This window comes from Vicugna pacos, chromosome 18 (assembly GCF_048564905.1).
Source record: "Vicugna pacos chromosome 18, VicPac4, whole genome shotgun sequence".
Classification (NCBI taxonomy): Eukaryota; Metazoa; Chordata; class Mammalia; order Artiodactyla; family Camelidae; genus Vicugna; species Vicugna pacos.
Genome location: NC_133004.1, coordinates 42,762,411 through 42,783,894, shown reverse-complemented (window position 1 = coordinate 42,783,894; position 21,484 = coordinate 42,762,411). Strand labels below are relative to the sequence as shown.

The 21,484-nt window shown below is 56.8% G+C and overlaps 1 protein-coding gene across 3 annotated transcripts in view; it reads right to left on the bottom strand.

Annotated features, from left to right (window-relative positions):
• TECPR1 (tectonin beta-propeller repeat containing 1) overlaps positions 1-21,371 on the bottom strand; it is a 27,813-nt gene extending 6,442 nt beyond the window's left edge. Inside the window, exons 1-16 of one of the 3 annotated variants that reach the window (XM_072943321.1) lie at positions 21,284-21,371; positions 17,478-17,713; positions 16,976-17,158; positions 16,618-16,740; positions 15,566-15,691; positions 13,289-13,463; positions 13,079-13,179; positions 11,492-11,593; positions 10,133-10,278; positions 7,563-7,948; positions 7,058-7,203; positions 6,289-6,444; positions 5,589-5,738; positions 5,333-5,490; positions 4,320-4,447; positions 3,232-3,334 (exon numbers count right to left, since the gene is read on the bottom strand). In XM_072943321.1, the coding sequence (XP_072799422.1) occupies positions 3,232-3,334; positions 4,320-4,447; positions 5,333-5,490; positions 5,589-5,738; positions 6,289-6,444; positions 7,058-7,203; positions 7,563-7,948; positions 10,133-10,278; positions 11,492-11,593; positions 13,079-13,179; positions 13,289-13,463; positions 15,566-15,691; positions 16,618-16,740; positions 16,976-17,158; positions 17,478-17,702 (2,408 nt within the window). In that variant the 5' untranslated portion in view covers positions 17,703-17,713; positions 21,284-21,371. Of the gene's footprint in view, positions 1-3,231; positions 3,335-4,319; positions 4,448-5,332; positions 5,491-5,588; positions 5,739-6,288; positions 6,445-7,057; positions 7,204-7,562; positions 7,949-10,132; positions 10,279-11,491; positions 11,594-13,078; positions 13,180-13,288; positions 13,464-15,565; positions 15,692-16,617; positions 16,741-16,975; positions 17,159-17,477; positions 17,714-20,960; positions 21,040-21,283 lie in introns of those variants that run through there. The other 2 variants (XM_072943323.1, XM_072943322.1) reach the window with 2 other exon arrangements.
• Between the last annotated feature and the right edge of the window lie 113 nt (positions 21,372-21,484).

Below are 21,484 nucleotides of genomic sequence, written 5' to 3'. Positions count from 1 at the left end.
AACCGTCCTTACGGAGAAGGGACACTTGAACCCAGGTTTCCCAAATTGGGGAGACGACGTGAAGACACACGGAGAAGGACATGTGACAACGGGAGTGACGCTGCCACCAGCTGAGGGAGTCCCAAGGCCACTGGAAGCCAGGAGCAAGGCCAGAAAAGATCCTCGCTCACAGCCCTCAAAAGGCAGTCACCCCGCTGACACCTGCTCTCAGGCCTCGTGGCCTCCCCACTGTTTGAGCCGCTCGGCCCGTGGGGTTTTGTCACAGTGGCTCTCGCTGACTGATACACTCGCGGCAGGCTCCGGGTGGCCGTGGCCCTGGGGCGGCTGCCCTCTCTGTGTGGGCTGGGGAGCCCGGGCCGCCTTCCCTCTGCCAAGGACCAAGCAGGGAGTGAGGAGGACGGGGAGATGAAGTGCGCCAGCCTCCCGTGTGGGTCCTAGCTACTCACAGCCGATTCGGAAACTTCCAGAACACATGTAGGCAACATGTATCAGCTGCCTTAGAAGAGCTCAAACCCTGATTTGCTGGGGTGAACAGAGAGAGTCACAAATATTTACACACAAGGAAATCCTTTAACGACAGGGAAAGATCACCCGCGGTCTACACGTCCGAGACTGAGGAGAGAGGTCAGAGAGGCCGGGCCCACCCTCAGAGACTGAGCTGGGAGGCCAGCACAGGGCATCTTTATGTGCCTGACTCTGCCCGCCTCCCGCCGGCACACGCCCGTGTGCAGCGATGGGCCAGAGGACATGGACCAGAATGCTAATAGCGGTTACTATCTCTGGTTGGTGTGATTCGAGTTGATCCTTCACGTTATTTGGTATTTCTTTTTTTCATCAATTTTGAAAGACCCACAAAAGGAAATTTAAAAGTTTGTGCCATTTATCATACACCAAAAATGTGAAATACCATTTATAAAAAATGTCAAGACCCCTATAGAGAAAATCACAAGAACTTATTAAGTGGAAATTAAAGATCTACATAAATGGAGGTATAAATTGTGTCCAGATTTTGAAGATTTAGGATTGTGATGTAAGGTTTCTACCCAAATCAATACAGATCCAAAGCCATCCTGACCAAGACCCCAGTGCCTTTTGAAGACTGCCTCTGAAACTCACCTAGAAATGATCCTGAAATAGCTAAAGCTGGATGAAGAAGATGAGAAGCTTTGACAGCCAGCCATGACAACTTCCCATAGAGGGGTGGCAGCTGGAACAGCACAAGGATGCCCAGTGGCACACGGAAGAGAAGGGCTTGGGAACAGCCACTGCCCACGTGGACACTTAAGACAAAGGTGGCCATTGTGATGCAATGGGGAAGGACAGTCTTTTCAAAAAATGGTGTGGGTCCCTGGACTGTGAAAACCCAACAGCACCTGACTCCTACCAAATGGGACTATGTAACAGAGGGTTCAGGCCGGGGGGCAGGGGGCCTCTAGATCTAACTGGACAAGACAGAGGAATAAACAAACCATGACCCTCAGGCCTGTTTTGACACAGCCTACAAGCTGAGGGTGGTTTTGACATTTTAAGATGGTTGAGAAAAAATCAAAAGAAGTATAATGCTTCGGGACATGTGAAAATTCTATGCAATTCAAATTTGTGCGGAGGTATAATGTCTTATTGGGCCACAGTGATGCTGATTTGTTCACATGCTTTTTTCAGGCAACAGCTGCAGAGTGTGTTGTGGTGAGAGGGGTCCCAGGGTCCATGACACCTGAACCATTTACTGTCTGGTCCTTTATAGAAAAAGTTTGCTGACTGCTGTTCCAGAGATGGGAGTTTACCCCATGGTTAATGAGATTTCTCAAGAGAATTTTTTAAAGGCCCTAACTTTATGTAAAAAAACAGGATGAGCAAGAGGACTACATTTAATAATTAAAAGTCATCACTAACAGGGTGAGAAGCAAGCTGCAGAACAGGAGACGTAACAAAAGGCTCACACCTTCATATGTAAAGAGCACTAGCAAATCAAGAAAAAGAGATCATCCAAGCAAAACACAGGACAGGGACCTGAAGGAGCATTTCACAAAGGAGGGCATCCAAGTGCCAGTACATGTATGAAATGTGCTCAGCCTCGTTAACCCCCAGGACACAGAAGGTAGAAGTGGGAGATACTGCTGCACTCTCACTAATGTGGCTAAAACACAAGAAACCAGCAAAGATGTGGGGCATGCCCTGCCCGTGAGAGTGTGGACGGTACACCCACTGTGGAGAACTGGCTGTTCCAGCACCAACTGGGTGGACTGCAACACCACTCTGTCCCCACAAGTTAAAGGGCACAGTTCCCACTTCAGACACCAGTCACACTGCATTTCTGGCTACAAATTCTGGGGTTCACATTACCTCCTAGATATTTGCTGCGACCACTCAGGAAAGCTCCCTAATTAGGATCATAGTTTCATTATAAAGGATATGGAACAGGGCCCATTGAAAGAAGAGAACCACAGTCAGGGTCTGGGAGGAGCCCCGACACTGGGCTGGGATGAGTCTCAAGTTTGAGAACCACTGCTCTGGCCGGCCCAAAGCCTTCCAGTGGGCTTTAAAGGCTAAGAAATACCGCAACTTGCTTACTTTCTAAAACAAACAAACAAAATACCCCAGGACAGGGTAATGAGAAATATGTTTCCGTGCTGAGTGGGCAGAAAAGAAAAACTGCGTATAGTTTAGATTTTATAGTGTCCCTGCTTCTGCCCTAAACCTAGCATATTGACTATCACGTCCCGAAGCCTCACATTTGGAGAATGAAAATAATTTTGGTGGAGGCTGTGATACTTGGTGGAGTTTAAATTCAGCAAAACTTTAAAAGAAACTTAAGTAACTACCTGCCACCCCTACCCAAAAAGCACCAGAGGGCATGGGGAGGGGGTGGCAGTGTTCTATTTCTTGACCTGGGTAGTGATCACACTAAAGTTTGACTTGTGATAACTCAATGATGTAAACAGAGTTGTATCTGTTACACATAGATTTACAGGTTATACATTTACACGTGTATTTATAGACACACAGACACATCTCACCACACACATGCGTGTTTCATGCATTCTATGCATGTGACGTCTCTCAATAAGTGAGTTATAAACACATGTGTTATACTTAAAGATTCAAGGAAAAAGTCCTGTAAGTGGTAAGATCCAGTTAGCTCCACATCGGGGGCCGCACGCCAGCTCTCATGCTACGGGGGACGTGGCTGTGCCCCTCGGGCGTGTTTCCATGGGCGCCCGAGCCGCTCACCTGCTGGTGTAGCCGGTGACGGGGTTCCAGCGCTGGTTCTCATAGATGTAGACGCACTTGACGTCCGACTGTGTGTAGATGTTGCCGGTGCTGCTGGCCAGGCCTGCGGGGAGAGGAGGCTGCCAGACCCGCCCCTGCCCTCCGGGCACTCGGGCTTCTGCATGAAGCACCCCGGGACCCGGAGAGTGGATGGGGAGGGTGGGTTTATCTCACAGGGCCTGGCCAGCTTGGGTTTCTCTTCTCTGGGATTATCCCGGGGTTGCACAACCTGGATGGACGAGCCTGTGGTGCACTGAACCCCCAGCTCCGTGCTCGGCGGCACCTCCTCCCCCATTCCCATCCCACTTACCTGGTGGTGGGCAGATGAGAGGCCCACCCAGTCACTCCTGACTAATAAAGTTGCCTTGGACCACTCACATCACCCCTCTAAGCCCCACTTTCCTCATTTGGGAGATGGAGACTAAAGGTAATTCCTGCCTCACAAACGGAAGCTGTTAAGCCACCACAGACATGCGTTCCTGTGGTCTTAGTGGACCACAGTTCTACAGGGTTAGCCCCCCTCATTGTGGGGCGTGTGAGCTGTGACATGGAATGTCCCACTTCAGCATTTGATTCTGCCTCCATTTACCAATAGTAGGCACAGGGACCCTGCCTCTTAGAACTCAGGGAGTCCACCTGGGTTCAGCAAGCTCTTGGCCCCTAAGGCACGACCCATCTAAAGGGGGGCTGGAATTCAGGCCTGGGAATCAGGAGACTGGGGTCCTACAGCTTCCCCAACTTCCCCTGAGACCTCGTCTGTGAAATGAGCGCCCTGGAAGCTATCTTTCTAGAATCCTCAGGGCATCTGGCACAGCTGTTGGGTGCCCAGAAGGTAGATCAGAAGCGAGGCCTGGTCTCTCGGTTCTCACACCTTGTGAGCTGGCCCCAGGACTTTGAAGGCTGGCAGTGGTGAAGGTCACCTGTCAGGCAGCTGTCAGCTGAGCGTCAACACTGCGGTGGCGACTCTGGCATGGGGCAGGGAAGCCAGCCGGGGTTGAGGGGGACAGCCCGGGAGGCGTGGCTCGGGGAGCGGGTCCTGCCACCCTCACCTTGGAAGCAGCCTCCGCCGTAGCCGCCCGTGTACACCCAGGCCGTGTGGTCGTAGCCAATGCCCCACACCACGCCCCGGCTGTTGGCCTCCACCAGCCGCAGGTGACCGCCCATCTGTCGCCAGAACCTGGAGGAGAAAGGAGGGTGGGGAGAAACGCATCTAGCAGGACTTTCCAGCCTTCTACCCCGCTTTGCCCCATCGCCTCCCAGGGACCTCTGTTTCACTCATCTTCAGCCTCCAAATGATAGACTTTATTAAGGACAAGGGAACCTGCTTGGCTTTCCATCAGGTATTAATCAGCGAAGGCAGCTGAGAGCCACGCAGGAGATGGTCAGGCCCCTGCGGGCGAGGCTTCAGGAGCCCCTGACCCCTGGAGCTGGGTGGACAGGGTCCAGGTCAGTGGTTCAAGTTTCACCCTGCCCTCTGGGGCCAGGGTCGGCCGGTCATGGTAGAGCAGAATGAGCCCCTCCATGGGCCGGCAGACGGCAAGGATGTCAGTGACAGGCTGTGCGGTGACAGCATGGCCTCCTGGGTCACCCTCTTGCAGGCGGAGGCCCTGCAACTGCCCCCAAAGGCGACTTGTCCAACTAGGCACCGGGCACACAGGGCCGCCAAAAGCAGATAAAGGTCAGATATCCACCCTCCCTCCCTCCTGGCCTTCCCTATGTCCCTCTGGTCCTCATGGGCTCTGGGGACAGTGTCAGGACAGAATCAGGAAGCCTGAGTCCTCTGCTGGGTCCCCTTCCACTTCCCCAACCAAAATGCCAGGCACCCCAGGACTCTGCTCACACTGCCCCCGACAGGTGGCCCCACTCCATCTCGTGATTTTAAATGCTGCCTGCAGGGCCACGCCTGCCTCACCCCTCAGCACACAGTGAGGGTCCGTGTGCCCTCTGGGGACCCTTGCACAGGCCCAGGAAGACTCGAGGCCTGGGAACCAGCCAGCCAGTGGGAACCCAGCTCGGGCGGGGTGGCCAGGCCCCAGCCCCATAGGGAATGCAGCCCACTCACATCTGGTCGCAGGGCAGCAGGCGCTCGGGGGCCTCCAGGTCCGGGCTGGGCTCGCTCACGAAGATGTCCCCCTTGCAGGTGACGGACCAGATGGCCTGCGGGGAGGGGCGGCCGTGGACCCTCCGGCTCTCGCAGCAGGACAGGTTGAGCAGGGCAAGCTGACAGGGGCACGGGCTGGTCAGCGCTGGGAAGGGGGCGGCCGGCAGCCCAGCTGGGCGGCTCCCTGACCCCGGGCTGCGGGACCCCGTCCACTTACCCAGTCGCTCATGTCCTGCTCGGTGGTGGCGGCCAGGCGCACAGGCCACCTCTGCCGCGTCCTCTCGGGGGTGTACAGGGCGAAGGAGTGCTTGGCCTCGTGCAGCACGGGGACCAGCGCCGTGACCTCGTTGAGGAACACGTGGACATACTGTTCACAGAGGCCAGGGGCACGGCTGTCACAGGCAGAGCAGGGGCCTGCGGGGCTGGGGGCACTGTGGGCCTCTGGGCAGAGCCCCCGCGTGGTGGATGGACAGGGCCGTCCGGGGACTCCCGATTCCAGAGGCGGTCTCAGGGCCCCCCGAGGTTTGGTGGTCAGTGGGCAGGTTCCAGTGTGGAGGCCTCATTCGTGAGCAAAAGCCTTAGAGATGTTTTTGATGTTGACAAGGGCACTTAGAACCAGATGGACTGGGTTCAAGCCCCAGCCCCAGAGGGGTGGGTAGCTCAGCCTCCCTGAGCCTGATTTCTCCTCTGGAACGCGAAGGCCTGTCAGCAGCTGGGAGTGAAGCTGGCACACACCTGCCCGCCATGGACCAGCCCGGGATGCCGCTACCATGGGCCAGCGCTCTGCAGACGCCGCACACGGTCCTGGGCCGAGCACCTTGGGGCCAGTGTCTCAGGGCCGTCCCTGCACCCCCTCCCGTGGGCTCCCCTTCCCCAGACCTCCCACTGCTGCTCCTCCCCCTATGGCGTCCCCCCACCTTCTTCTCCTCATGGACCACGTAGTAGATGAAGAGGATGCTGTCCCGAGCCCCGTCGTGCCCCGTGAACTGCTCCAGGGCCACTCGGACGTCCACCCACTTGTGCGGTTTCCAGTCACACCACCACTGCAGGGCCCCCGTCTTCACCCACACCGACTGTGGCACAAACCCCAGGGGGCGAGGGGACAGAGTCACAACTGGGCCCCCAGATTCCGGCCCAGTTCCCAGCACCCCAGGGCCACCCTGGCCCCCAGTCCCTTCACTGCCTCACCGGGGGCTCCCTCTCGGCACTCCCAACTCCCCCTCTTCACCCTAAGGACACAAGTGATCCTATCAGACCCCTGACAGGTACTGAGCCTGGAGCTAGTGAATTCTCTGAATAACTTCCTGGTTCAATCTGCGGGATCGGTTCTGTTACCCTGTGCTGGGGATGGGGAAACTGAGGCCCAGGTAAGTTCTGGGCCTGGCCCAGGGTCACAGTGAGTCAGCAGCAAAGCTGGGACCCACTCCTGGCCTGCCAGTCTCCAGAGGCTCAATCCTGTGCCACTAGCCAAGATGTGGCCAGGTCCTCTGTGCCTGGGACACAGTGGTGCCTGAACTTGTAGGTTCTTGTAGATTTTTCTTCCTTGAATCTACAAGGGCCTCCAGGGATGGCTTTACATCCCAGACGGCCACACCGAGGGATGGATGCACCCCTCTTCTCTCTCCTACCCATCTCGGGGTGGGCGTCCAGCAGGCACTCAGTGAATGCCGGTGGGAAACAGCCCACCTGCTCCACGGCCTGCTCATAGTGTCGGAAGTTCTCCAGCTCGCGCTTGGTCCTTTCTGTGAGCTGCTGGAAGATCTGCTTCCGCCAGGCGGCGGTCTGGGCGGGCGTGATGGATAACGAGAGCGTCTGCACCGAGGGGGACAGGCCTGCGGGCCGGCCAGAGCCTCAGGGCCAGGCGCCTGGCCAGTGAGGCCTCCCTTTATTTTTTTTTAACCAGCTCTTTCTAAGAAAGCTACCACCTCTGTAAATCATCCCGTGAGCCCTCCCTCTCATCGTTCACCCTGATGGGAAAGCTGATGTCCCCTCGCCCCCTGCCCCAGTTCAGCCCAGAACACCACCACTGCTGGGACGGGGGAGGGGACTGGGCTGACGCTCCCTCTTCCGACGTCCCCGGCTGGTCTTGGAAGCCCCAGAGAGACTAGATGAGCACGGTGGGGGCATTGGCTGGGCTGGGGGCCTGTTCTGTCCCCCAGGGGTACCCTCTGGGGTGCTGGGCCGCCCTTACCCGACTGGACGGTGAACCACTTGACCACGGCGTGGGCCTCCACGGCACAGCCTCCTCCTGACACCCAGGCCCACAGTGGGGGGTAGTCGGCGCTGTAGGGCTCCTCCAAGCCCAGCGGGAGGAGGCCCAGCGAGGAGAGGTCTGGGGTCTCGGGAAAGCCGGGGGCCGAGTGGCTGGGTCCTTTCTTGGGCTCCTTCAGGTCGATGTTGGTCCAGGGCAGCTCAGCTGGGGCGGAGGCAGAGCCGGCGACCTCCACGCCACACTCCGCAGTCCCGCCGATGTCCGGGTCAGGCCCGGGTTTCTCGGCCTCTGAGCAGGCATCTGTGTCACTGGGCCCACAGGACTCGCCGCTGCCCCTCACCTCGTCGCCAAAGAAGCAGCCAGCGCTAGAAGGAGAGGGGCAGACCTGTGACTCCCTCACACATGCTGTGTGACCCCCTGGACAAGTCACAGCCTCTCTGTGCTACACACACACATACACACACACACACACATGAAAACCTGCTCCCCAGGGAGCTGGAACCTCAGGAACTTTAAAAGGGCCTCTGGCCACACCTAGAATCAGTATGTCTTGGGTCAAAATCTGGCAGTATTATTATTATTATTTTTTTGTAAAATACACGTACCATTTAAAATCATAAAATGCAGTGGCATTAAGTAATATTCACAATGTTGGGCAACCACTACCGAGTTCCAGAAACTTCTCATCAGCCTAAACGGAAACCTTATACATGAGAGGTCACTCTCCATCCTCCTCTTTTCCTCTAACCCCCTGGCAACCACTAATTTGCTTTCTGTCTCCGTGGGGTCCACCATTTCTGAACATTTCCCATACACGGCATCATACAGCATGTGACCTTTGGTGACTGGCTGCTGTCACTCAGTGTGATGATGTCAAGGTTGATCTGTGTTGTAGACAATACTTCGTTCCTTTTTATTGGTAAGTAATATTCCATTGTATGACACACCACGTTTTATTCACCTATTCATCCACTGAAGGACACTTGAGTGGTTTCCACATTTTGGCTGCTGTGAAGGGCACTTCTATAAATATTCCTGTACCAATTTTGTTTGAACATCTGTTTTTGGTTCTCCTGGGTACTTGCCCAGGAGGGAAATGGCTAGGTCATCTAGTAACTCTATCCATAACTTCTTGAGGAACTGCCGGCCTATTTTCTAAAGTGGCTGGTCTTCCACCCCCACCAGCAGCGCAGGAGAGTTCCAGTGTCCCCACATCTTGTTAACACGCGCTACTGTCTTCCTTTCTGATTACATCAGTTGTGGGGCGGGAGGCGGTATCTCATTGTGGGTTTATTCGCATTTCCCTGATGACTCATGACCATGTTCATCGTTCGCATGCTGCTTTGGAGGAATGTCTGTTCAAGTCCTTTGCCTTCTTTGAGTCGTTTCTCTTTCTGTTGTTCGTTGTGAGGGCCCTTTTTCTAGTCTAGGTATTAGACCTTGTCCAACATGTGATTAGCCAATATTCTCTTCCATTCTGGGGATTGTCTTTTCATTTTCTTGATAGTGTCCTTTGTTGCACAGAAGTTCTTAAGGTTGATGAAGTCTGATTTATCTGTTTTTCCTTTAGTTTTCATGCCTTGGGTGTCATAAATAAGAAGCCATAGCCAAATCCAGGGTTGTGAAGTTTTGGCATCAGTGGTTTGTGAAGTTCTCAGCTGACTCCAATGTGCTGTTTGAGGACCACCAGCTGAAGAGCCTAAACCCTCAGGTAAGTGTGAGCAGACCCTGCCTGGCTGGCCTCCCAGCATCTCTGGGCTAACGGTGCAGCCAAGTGCTGACCACCAAGCTGGGGGAGCAGAGGGGTGTGGACCAGGGGCCGAGCAGAGCCCAGGCTGCGGACAGGAGTGTGGCCGGCTGGGGAGTGCAGTGCCAAGGGCCCCTGTGCCGTGGGACCAGGCAGGTGGGTACTGGGGGCGCCTTCTCCATCATGGAGCTAAAATACGCCCAGCTGAGATGCTAAGTCATCTGCTGTGTTCTAACAGCCAGCGGGCAGGGCCAGGACGCATCCACACTCCCCAGCCCCGGGGATCTCAAGGTGTCGTCCCCAGAACTGCAGCGGCAGTGTACCTAGGACCTTGCAAGAAATGCAAAATTTCAAGAAAGAAGCTCTGGGGTAGGGGGTGGAAATCCATAGGAATGAGGCCACCAGGTGATTCTGGGGCAGGTCCAAGTTTGAGGTCCCTGCTCCAGATGAGAGAGACCCTCCATCTTTCCAGCGTTCCTTTGACAGGGGCCTGAGCACCCTCCCTGCGGAGAAGCTCGTCCTCTCCCCGACCTCGAGGCCTCAGGACCAGCGGGCCAGCCCTGCTGAGGAACCGTCCCTGGTTCCCACATGGATGGACATCCCGGCCTCGCTCCCGCCTTGGGCCGAGAAGGACACTGGGTACTGGAAGGGAGGAGGCCGTGGCTCTCGTGGGTCAGGACCTGGTTTTCTCCTGCCTGGGACAAAGCCCAGTGTCCAGCTGAGAGGCCTTCCTGACACCGTCCACCGAGGCTGCCAGCAGCCCTCCCGGACCGACCCCATGGGGCCCCGCCACCTCGATCACCTGAGGAGGCTGGACGAGCTGCCAGAGTGCGAGCGGTCACACTCCCGGCCGGCGACGATGGCCTTCCACGTCTTCCCGCTGAGCTCGCTCTGGGTGACACCCTGACGGAAGTACAAGGCCCGGTCCTCCCAGCCGATGCCCCAGACCTGGAACAGAGAGGTGCTGTCAAAGAGGAGGCCAGAGCAGACTGGGGGGGCTCCCTTCCCTTTGGGGATGTTGGGGGAGGACGACGGTGGGGAGGGCACCCCAAGTCTGGAGGACAGGGCTGCCAATGCGGGCAGGGGTTCCCTGAGTGTGTGTGTGTTAGGGGCCGTGAGGTGGGCGCAGGACTGGCCACAGCACAAGCTCAGGAGAAGCAGGGGCCCCGTCCTGGCTCCTCGGCCTCAGGCAGACCCAGGACTCTGGGGATATGGGGTCCAGAGGAGGGGTGGGCACTGTCGGAACACGAGGTCCACCTATGTCCCCTTCTTCCATGTGGCCTTTGGTGGGCAGGAGCTGCTCCCCAAGTGAACTCAGAGCCTGGTCTTGGTCTTTTCAAAGATGCAAAATAACCTCCTCGATTCTGACCCCATATTCTATGGGAAAAGTGGCCAAGTGGGCCTCCTGCCCTCTGCCTTTGGGCACTGAGGACAGAAGGTGTGCCAGGCAGGGGAGGGGCCAGGGAGCAGCCCATCTGGGGCCTCAGCCTTGGGGTTGCCTGAAGGCGGAGCCGCAGCCCCAGGTGGCCTTGCCGGGAGGCCTGCGGCGTCTCCATCACTTGGTCCTGGCGGTCCAGCCTGAGTGCTCAGTCCTGTGAGCACCAGCTAGCGCCTGTCTCGCCCCTGACCTCGGCGGGCCCGGCTCATCACCGGGGTGGGTGACGGGGGACATGGGGGCACAGGAAAGGCCATCCTCCCACCCCAGGAAGAGCTTCTAGTGCAACGGGAAAGGTGTCACCCTCACACTTTGAGTCTTAAAAGTAGCCAAACCACATCACCTACAAGCCGGGGCTACGCTGTGGGACCACACATGGGATGCTTCAGAGACGCTGCAGCTACAGAGTTGGAAGATCTGTTTCATCCTCTACTCGGTGATTTGATTTCACCCAAATATTTCTTAAAAAGCTTGCCCGGCTCCAGGATGCATGTCCCTCCCCCAGCTCAGTGCTCACTGCCACTGCTCTGAGAATCCTCTGGAGAGGGACCAGGGCAGGTGGGGGCTGCGGGACTCAGGTGGAAGCAGCCCCCTGCGAGCCCTCCCATGATGGCATCACGAGCATCCCCAGTGGAGAGGGACAGCAAGCAGCAGCCAGGGCCCCAGATCTGACACTTGTGCTGCCGACCGGTCCCCAGGGGCCAGGGCTCAGAACCACGCACACACCTGGTCATTTAGCCCCACGTTCACCATCATCATTTCTCCAACCATCTCAATCCAGCTGGTGCCACAGGGGTTGTAAGAGTTGACGCCTCTTCGGAACCAAACCTGGGAAAGTCAGAAGAAACAAGCCTCCCTGGAGGACCGCTGGAACAGAAGGCTTTTTAAGGCTGGGGAAGAACGAATGATTTCGTCCCTTGGTTCACGCCACAAATGAGCACAGCACATCCTCCATCCGAGTCCCTCTTCCCCACACCCCTGCTGCGGCGTCCCCTGGGCTCGGCTCCATCCCACAGGGCTGAGGGTCACCTGCTCCCGGCCACACCTGTCCTGGTAGGTCCCGCCCATCCTCTGGCTCTGGGCACTGCCCCTGCAGAAGTCAAGGTGTCGGCTGTTTGACTGCACTGTGAGGGCAGGAGGCAGGAGCTTCCTGGGTGCTAGCTGGCAGGCAGCATCTCAAACCCAGACCCTGACCTGTGGGCTGACCGGTGACATCCCGCCCCCCATGAACCTGGGTGCAACCCCCACCTTAGCTCAGGCTGGACGCTTGGAAAAGACCGCTTTGTCCAATCAAGTCTGCCTCTATGTCAGATAATGGTCTCAAATGATATTATTGAGGAAAACCATTTTTCTAAATTCATTATTTGAAGAAATAACATATTTGGGATCTATTCTTAGTGCTTTAGGAAACAGTCCCTTTAAACCTAACTTTTTTCACATCAACTTGTAAAAATACTTAAAATCCAACCAAATTCCCCTCAAGCCCACCCATCTGGGGCTCCATTGCTCACCTGGCAGCCACCCCCCACCCCCGCCCCAGGCCCCGCTGCGTCCCCCAATGACTGCCCCTACCCATTCTGGGGGTGACCGGTTGCAGGAGGAAACACTCAACGCCCTTTCATAAAAATACCTAGAATGTCTACAACGTCTCCTTAACCCAAAGAAAATTTGCACGAATATTTGTCTGAAGACTAAGCGAATTGTTCATATACATCACATTCTCTGCTCATTTAATCTCTTGCTTTGTAAGAGGCTTAGAAGTTCTGGTCTCTGGGAAGTGGGGTGCTCAGGGACCCATGGAGGGGACAGTTGTCTGTATTTTCTCAGGCCAGCACGTGGCCTGAGACTTAGGGAACTTCAGCACTGGAGACAGACTCAGACGAGTGAGTGACCCACCCCCCTGGAAGCTGTGGGGTGCCCCTGACTTGGGGTCAGGAAGAGATCCTGGAAGCAACGTGAAGTCAGCTTATTTTACTGGACCTGCCTCTGATAAAGTAAGAATGACGAGCTCTGGCCAGGAGCAAGGGGGCCCATTCAGCTGGCTGAGGGTTTCAGAAAACTACTTTCTGATTACTTGAAATGTTATGGCCTATCCAGCGATAAAGTTGGTTGTTCTGCACTTGGTACAGGGACACACGCAGCGGGGGCACCAAACCCTTTGGAGATCACCAAGACATCAACAGCAAACGCACAGTGCTTGGCTGATTTTGGATTTGTTCTAAAGGTTAACCACACTCCTGAGAACAAAAAACCCCACAAACCCTCTACATTAAATGGAGCCCTCAGACCCAGCCCCCAGGGACCCCGCCTTACTTTCCGGTCCTTGGTGACAGCCCAGACCACACCGACTCCCACGGAGACGTGCATGATCCCGTTTTCAGACATGGGAGACTCCACGATGGACCAAGAACTTCCTGCTCGGCCCAGAAGAAAGCACAGGTGGCCCGTCACCGAGAGCTCGGGGAAGGAGCTGGGCGCCCCCCTGCCCCCACCTCTCCCAGCACCGGGTGCAGGGCTGCCCACCTTTAGGGTTGTTCCTGTTGATTCCTTCCCGGACCAGGGCCTGTCCCTCCCAGAGTGTCACCCACAGCAGGTCGTGGGGCCCACAGCTGATCTGAACCGCCTCCCCCGGGGTGTCCACCAGGGACCACGATGAGCCTTCGGGGTTGGGGTGGCTGACGTCCTCTCTGTACCACACCTGGGTGGCGGGAGAGACCCGAGGGAGGGTCAGGCAGGGTGATTCCAGAGCTCCGTGGCCAGATCAGCTGCCCAGGCTTGGCTGTATTAACATCAGCATGTGTACGGGCCAAGCGTGGAGTCTCCAGGGGACCGGCAACCAGGATGACCGGATCCTCCTGACCTCGCTCACCCTGCCCCCACTGCCGCCGGGATCCTCGAGTCAGATTAGATGACTCCCCACTCCTGCTGAAAAATGGGATCGTGACACCGACACCTGGACTTTGGCGGTCCTAGAGGAACAGACCTCATCTGTCCTCTGCTTGTCTTGTGGGAACTTCAGCCCCAGCCCGAGTGTCCTGCGCCCCCTAGTGGCAACACGCTCTCAGGACACCCATCTCTAAGGAAGCTGGAGACCCCTAAGGAAGCTGGAGACCCCTGGTGAAGTGAGAAAACCACACAGGTCCCTACACAGGAATGTCTAAAACGTCCATTTCTTAAGCTGAAGAGAGGGAGCATAATACAGTATTTATGGCTGAGCCATTTGCTCTTACTGTCCAAACTGTCTGGCTCATTTCATCTGGAGGGGACTAAACTTTGCTGTGCGGTCCTGGAGGGCTGGGGACCCCCTCCAGGGAGCTGTCTTCACGCTGGGGACCACAGCCCTCCAACCCCATCACCTTGTGTTTTTTTTCTTTTTAAAATTCTTTATTAGTTAGTGAGATTTATTACTCATATTAATTTTATTTATAAACCTTAAATTCTATGCTATCTAAACAGACTGCCTTAACATTTGTGAATGGTGGGATAGGATCTCACTTACAATAAAAAAAAAACATGTTCAGTGATTTAGTTTGGACAGTATTTTCCAAGGGAAAAATAGAAAACAGAGTAGACTGGTGATAACCCTCCCTCATCACCACCATTGCTCACAAATGCATGTGCTATGGAGCTCCCCTGCCCCGCTGTGCACATGATGTTTTGCTGGGTGCTTCTTCAAACACCTGATTCAGTAAATCAATCAGCACCTGGATGACAGCAGCCTTCCCGCTCTGGCAGCCTCCCCTGTGCTACCTGCTCACCTGGGGGCCATCTGCCTGCCCAGCTCCTCCTGAGCCCAGGATCCTAGTCACACCTTTTATGGATGTCAGGAGTGATGCAGAGCAGGGGTGGCTCCCAGCCGGCACCACTTTCCAACCCGTTCTCCCCTCTTTTTGCAACCAGGTGACCCCTGGATCAGGGCGCTGGCTATCCCGGGCCAGCTCCCCACCACCCTTCACATGGCTCAGAGGCGACAACTGTGCGTGGATCTAAGCCCAGACCAAGCGGGACCAGGAGGTAAGCCTGATAAAAACCTGCGGTTGCTGTTCCAAAGCCAACCGGAGAATTTTGGTCAGTTTGCGTTAAGAGAACTGAATAGTCATCAAGTATACTCTACAGCCACAGCCAAAGTAAGGGTGGGGTCGCTAGCACACGGGACCACCCCTGTCACTGCTGCTGTCAGGGGTGGGTTGTATTCCTTTGCTTAGTTCACAGACTCCTTGAGAGAAGAATCCCCTCTCCTCTCTAAACATCTACCCCCCAAGCCCCCCACCCATCCTCCCATCCAAACAGCCAGCCATCCATCCATCCATCATCCATCATACACCCATTCACCCACTCACCCATCCATCCACCCCTACCCACCCCCAAACCGTCAATCACCATCTGCTCACCCATCCACAATACTACTAGAGACTGCTGTGTAGGAGGTACCACAAGGGCGCTGGCAGGGAGCTGAGAATCTGTCTCAGGAGACAATACTCATGGTATCTGAGCTCAGGGTGGGCCCTGATCAGTGCTCCGGGGCTCAGAGGAGGGACAGGCGGGGACCAGGAATGGGTGGAAGGTCAAAGTCTCCTGGGAGGAGCAGGACCCAGAAGGTCCACAGGACAGCAGGATCCACAGGAGTGGGGACTCTGGGGACCCCAGGTACAGGCTGCCTGCTCAGGGTATCCCCAGCTGTGGGGACAGGAGGTGAGAAGGTCTCGAGGGCAGCCCTCCTCCTCCCCCCACCTCTGGGAGGACACTGGCAGACCAGCCTCCTCACCTCTGGTCCAGGGCACCAGGGGGCACAGGCCTCACCTTTCCCTGCAGTGACACGGCCCACACAGACAGGCGGCCTACGGGCTCGTCAATGATCTCCCAGCCCCCCACAGAGATGTCGTTGAAGGGATCAGGCAGTTGCTGGGGGTCATCCTCAGCCGGAATCTGAAATTAGGTGGCAGGAAGTAGCAGTCAGCATCTGTGGGCACCTGGGACAGGAGGCAGCAGTCCTCCCCTCCTGCTGGACCTGGGGACATGCCGCACACCGCCCGTCCGCTTTCCCTCCAGCGTGCCTGCTCCCCACTCCCCCAGCACGCCGCCTTCCGTCCTCCAGCCTGGCCCCAGCTGACTTCCCAGAGAAGGCAGCATCCTGACAGAGGGCTCCTGGCCCTGGGTCCCTTCTGCCCTGTCCTCCCTCTGTTGGCCACCAGGCTTGGGCTGCCATCCCCAGGAGGTCACTGCTGCCCCAGCATGGAAGGCAGATGCACACGCAGGGGCTCAGCTCTGTGCTTCGTGATGGCCTGACCGCTGTGACTCCATCCCACCTAGAAGGGGGCTGATCACAGAACACGGTCCCGCCAGGTTAGCCTTCCGTGACAACGGCCGTCTCCGGGCCCTCTGGCAGCTCCCAGCCCAAGAGGCCAGCAGGCTGGGCTGGCAGCCCCACCTCTGGGCACAGACCCTGCAGAGAGGCCGGGTGAGGGCCTGAGGCCTTCCTCTCATTCAAGGTCCCGTAGGACCCCAGTCCAGACCTTGTGTCCCTAAGTTGGTTTTTCTAGGTCACTTGAAAAATACAAGAGTGGCTCCTGCGGGGGAAAGGGGAGGCATCACAGCACAGACTGAGCCTCCGCCTGGGACAGGGTGGCCCGGAGACCAGGTCAAGACAAGTTCTGTGCTGTCCTGGGCCACAGCCTGGGCCGGCTCCCTGTGCGGCCATCTCCCAAACGAAGGAACACGCAGGACTGCAGCCATCCCAATGGGGAAGAGTCAAAGGCCAGGTCCCAGGGTGGGCCTGGTGTGCCGGGCACAGGCGGGGAGAGTGGGACTGCCCTCTGGCCCTGCTCCACCCCGGGCCACACAGGCTCCCAGACCTTGGCCCAGGCGTCCCGGGACTTGTATCTCCTGTACCGGATCCACCTCCGCCGCCGGACACAAGAATTCCACTTCTTGTCTCTCGTGTAGGTGGCGGGGAAGTCGATGGCATATGTCCACCCCTGAAATACCAAGGTGGGGAGGGCGACCGTGTCAGGCTGTTGAGGAAGAAGTGAAAGAGCCAGGGGAGCGGGGAGCAGGACGGAAGAGGAGCAGGGAACAGCATGGCCCGAAGCATCACCCGCACAGATCCCAAGCAGGGAGTGCAGGGTGCTGGGGACAGCCCTGGGGGGACTGGCTGAGCCAAAAGCGCCCCCTCCCCGCGAGGGAGCCACGGCGGGAACTGAGCTCACCTACCCCTTTCTCGGTGGGCTCCCCTCCAAAATTCTCATCCACGTACCAGTCCGACTCCCACTCCCAATGCGGCGAGGGCAGCGCCACCCCGTCCAGCGCCCGGTGCTGGAGCCCACTCACGTCGCTCCACGGCCAGCGGTCACTCGGCAGGAGCGTCTCACAGAAGCCGCCCACAGGGTTCCAGCGCTGGTGGTCGGGGCAGAGACCAGCCTTAGGCCCAGAGCATCAGAAGGGCAGAGGACCTGCCACCAGCCACAGTGCCCCGAGCAGCAGAGGGCACAGCCGACCTGGGCCCCTGGAACCTGCCTGGAGCCCATCCCGTGCAGACCTGGCCAGCTGCCTGGATGAGGACACAACAGGGGCTTGGGCCCCAGCAATCCTGGGTGCTACACCACTTGAATCTTCCGAGGAATGGAAGAAACGAACGCGGGTATGGGCTGGGAGCTGGGGATGCAGGGGCGCGGTGTCCCAGCAAACCCAGATGCTCGCTGGCTCGTGACCCCACCTGATTCTCATAGGCCTCCTCCCGGCGGCGGATGGGGACGTCGCTGGCGCACACGTACACGTAGACCTGGTTGTCGCAGGCAATGCCCCAACAGCACTGGGTGGCTGCGCTGACCCGCTTGAACTCCAGCTGGGCGTCCCTGCACAGCTCCCAGGACTGCCCGGCTGTGGAGAGCGTGAACACCCTCCCGAACAGGTCCACCGCCCACAGCACCGAGCTGGGCATGACCGCGGGGGCTGCGGGAAGACAGCAGCAGGAGGGCGAGGGTCAGCGGGCCTGGTCTAGGCTCCCAGCCCCAGGGACACCCAGGCCAGGCAGGGCCTGAGAACCCCGGCCTTGACTGTCTCCTGCTGCAAGAGGCAAAACTCTGTCCAGACGACAGGCTGAGTGGCCCCAGCAAAGCAGGGACAGAGCCCAGCTCCCCATTCTCAGCCTTTTCCTGTTCTTCGCTTTCCCTTCCCTCAATTATGGGGATTTCTTCAAACATACAAAAAAGTACAGAGAAAAAGACGTAATATCCTAAAATCCACAGTCCCCAATTTAATGAATGTTGTGATTCGGTCATATTTTGTTCAGCTCTTTCTTGCCAAAAGAATCAATGGAAAGTTATGGATTTGGTTGAATCCCCAACACGCACATCCTGCTGCCAGGGACCCCCCTCATGCTGGTCCCATGTGACCTCCCTCTATGGGTTTGGTGGGCTGGTCCTGCGGGAGAGCCAAGGCGGTGCGCGTGGCGGGGATGTGAGGGGTCTGTCTTCACCCTCCTTGTTTGACCACCTGCCTCTCTTCCCCCACCCCTCTTTCTCTGCCATTCTCCTCTCAGGTTCCCTTTTCCCTCTTCCTTTCTGCTTTGGGGGGGAGGGGGGCTCTATCAATGCCCCCCCTGGGGGGGGCTGATGGTGCAGCTGCTCCCTGGGGCATACCTCCTGGGGCTCTGGTGGTGGAGGGAGGGGGAACAAGTGGCCAGACCACAGCAGTAAAACAGAGCAGCTGGATGAGGGCAGGGGGTTGGGGGGGTGAGGGGAGGGAGGGGGGATCACAGCGAGTAGCTCAGTCTGACAGGGCAGTTCCTGCATCCAAGACTGATCACTGCCCCAAGGGGAGGACACGGCCAGTCTGCTTTGGAAGCCAGAGCCACCAGGAGACAGACAGTCTGGATGCCTCGAGGCTGGGGCCAGGCTGTTCTGCTCCTGAGACCCGCTGGGGCACAAGGACACTTCAGAAAGCGTGACAACATGGATGACAACATGGATGGAACTCATCTGAAAAGAGGAGCATCTGCTACAAGCAACTAGGTTCTTTTAGAACAAAGTGTGTCTGACAAACCCCAAGAAGGAGTGCGGGTGGGAGAGGAAGTGACTTAAGCACGAGGAACAGGAAGCAGGGAAGTGAACGAAGTGACAAGCTTTGGGAAACACGCAGGACAGGAAGTGCACAAAGAGGACAGGTTGGGGGGAAAGGGGGGGAGCCTCACCAGGATTGGAGAAGCTTGACCTCTCCACCCAGGGCACCACCACCAGGACAAACACATGGGGACTTAGGACATTAGCCTTCTAAAGCCATTTGAAAATTGACACCTGAGTTCAGGTGCCTGAGCTGGGACCCCTGGGAGAGCTGTGGCAATCCCCAGATGCCCCTCCACTCCTCCTTGGTCAGGCCTGAGGTTCCGCTCTCCCCCTGCAGCGTCTGTACTGCGCCAGACCATGGCAACCTGATTCCTGACTCCACCACTTCCTAGCACTGCACCACCCAAAGCCTAAGGGCTAACCTCGCTGTGCCTCGATTTCCTAATCTGTATAAGGCAGAAAGGAATACCGAACGACTTATGTAGTTGTGAGAAATGAATGAGATAATACAGGTACAGAGTTATAATAAAGTGCTCAGTGCCCAGGAAGACCCCGTGCATGTCACTGAAGTCATTTTATTACATGGCATTTGCCATCACAAACTGCCACTTAGCTTCTGTCTCTTAAAAACAAAAAAGTCAAATCCCTTCTTGGTCTATCTGAGTCTTCAGCCTCTCCATTCCCTCTGTACTTCCCAGTGCTCTGCACATAGTAGGTGTTCATTCAGAGTCACAGAAAATCATCACCACCTACAGGTACCACATAGCCAACTCCCTAAGCTAAGACAGAACTGCAGCTCCAAAGAAGCCAAATATCATCCATGACTTAAGCTTGAAAGTAAGGTCTTAACAGGTAGACAGGTATGTGATAGAGCAAGCACTGTGAACTGTCAATAGTAGAAACTAAGTGGAGGATGTGTGGGTGTTTGGAGTGGGGGAGAAGGGGATGTCGGTTACCATGATGAAATTTGTAATGTAAATCCAGTCTTCAAAGATATTTCTCGGCTCACAGGTCACTGTGTAAGTAGCCAGTTAAGTCAGGCTCAGCCTGCAGGTTGAGCTCAATGAATGGGATATTAACTCGTATTGGATACACTTTCCTTCAGAGAAATGACTAAGCAGTAATTTCCACATAGACATAATTGAGCCTCCTGGCAGCTAACAGAAGACTCTACTGCAGGGAATGGATGGGGTAGGGGTTTTGTTTGCAAACTCCCCTTGGAATGGAGACCCAGTCACCCATGAGTTCCCAGCTAAAGATGACACGAGATGAACACCCTTGGTCGGACCCACCTCCTTTCCACCCCTGCTGGGATGTGGTCCTAACTTCTCACATGCCACTTCCTGTCTGGGAGGTGATCGGGTAACCTGTCCAGAGTCACTGGGTCAGAGGACTCTCGAAAGGGAGGTTAGAGTTTAAGTCCCAGAATTCTGGGATCCTGAGATTTCTTTGTTTTGCAGGAGTGAAGGGATGGAGGCAACATCTTCCAAGAAAGCAGCCTCCAATTCACCAACAACTTCTGCACAATGAATTCCAGCTGGACCTTCTGACATTTCGCTCAGAAGGCCTGCTCACCACCCTCAGAGCCATCTGTCTTTCTGTTGGGTATGTTAACAGATCCCTTCAGAGACAAAAAGGTGCCTAAGGGAAGGTGGGGGTGGAGGGAGTAGGGTGTGGTGTGGTAGAGGGAGGGACATGGTCCCAAGGGAACATCTGTAGTATTTACTTCCCAGTCTGCCTCAGGAGTCCTTCCTGCAAGGCTTCTGGCTGGTTTGCTTTCCTGTCACACCCTGTCACTCCCACCTTCTGTGAATACAGAAAACCCTAGCTACTAAAATGGCTCACTGCCTGCCAAATGTGGGGGCGGTTGGACTGCGACAACAGGGTACAAAGAGGTGGGAGAAAACAACAGGACACGCATGGTGGTTGAGTCCTTCCTGAAAAGCAGGGGGTGCCCTGAGCCAGCAGCTCTGATCATGAACCCCTGACCTCCATCATTTCGGCTGGTCAGCCTGGTTTCATTCTGGTTCACTTGGGCGACAGGTGGGCCCCCTGCTCTGCCACCGGTAGCATCTCAGCACCGGGCCCTGACCATCTGCCCAAGCTAATCCCACGACAAGCAGATTTGCTCTCACCACTGCCCAGAGGAGGGACAGACGCCCTCCTCGCAGCTCGATCCTTTAAATCTGCCAGGCTTCAGCGACCCGAGTCACTTCTGAAGTCACTCCAGCGCAAAGGCTGGTGGGGGTGTCACCTGTCTGCTGCGCTGGCGGGGAGGGGTGTGGGGGGATAAATGGGGGCGGGGGCAGCGCCGCCGGGTGTGCAGGAAGCACAGCGGGAGCACTGCCCCTTCCTACCGCCCCGCGCGCCGGGCAAACAGCTGCTGCTCTCTGCCGCCCCAACCTGCCCGGAAAGGCGGGGGCGCCCGTCCCACCTCGCGGGCCGCCGCTGCACTCACCTGAGCGGGCGCCGGCGGGCGGGTTTGCGGCGATTGCTCCTTGGCGTCCGGGAAACCGGCCCGCCCTCCCCTCCCAGGGAGAGCTGGCGGGCAGGAAGCGGCAGCCAGGTCTGTGCCCATTGGTCGGCCTCGCCGTGACGCAAAGGCCAGAGACGCGCGATTGGCTGCAGCGCCACACGTCACCTGCCGCCCTCGGAGTCT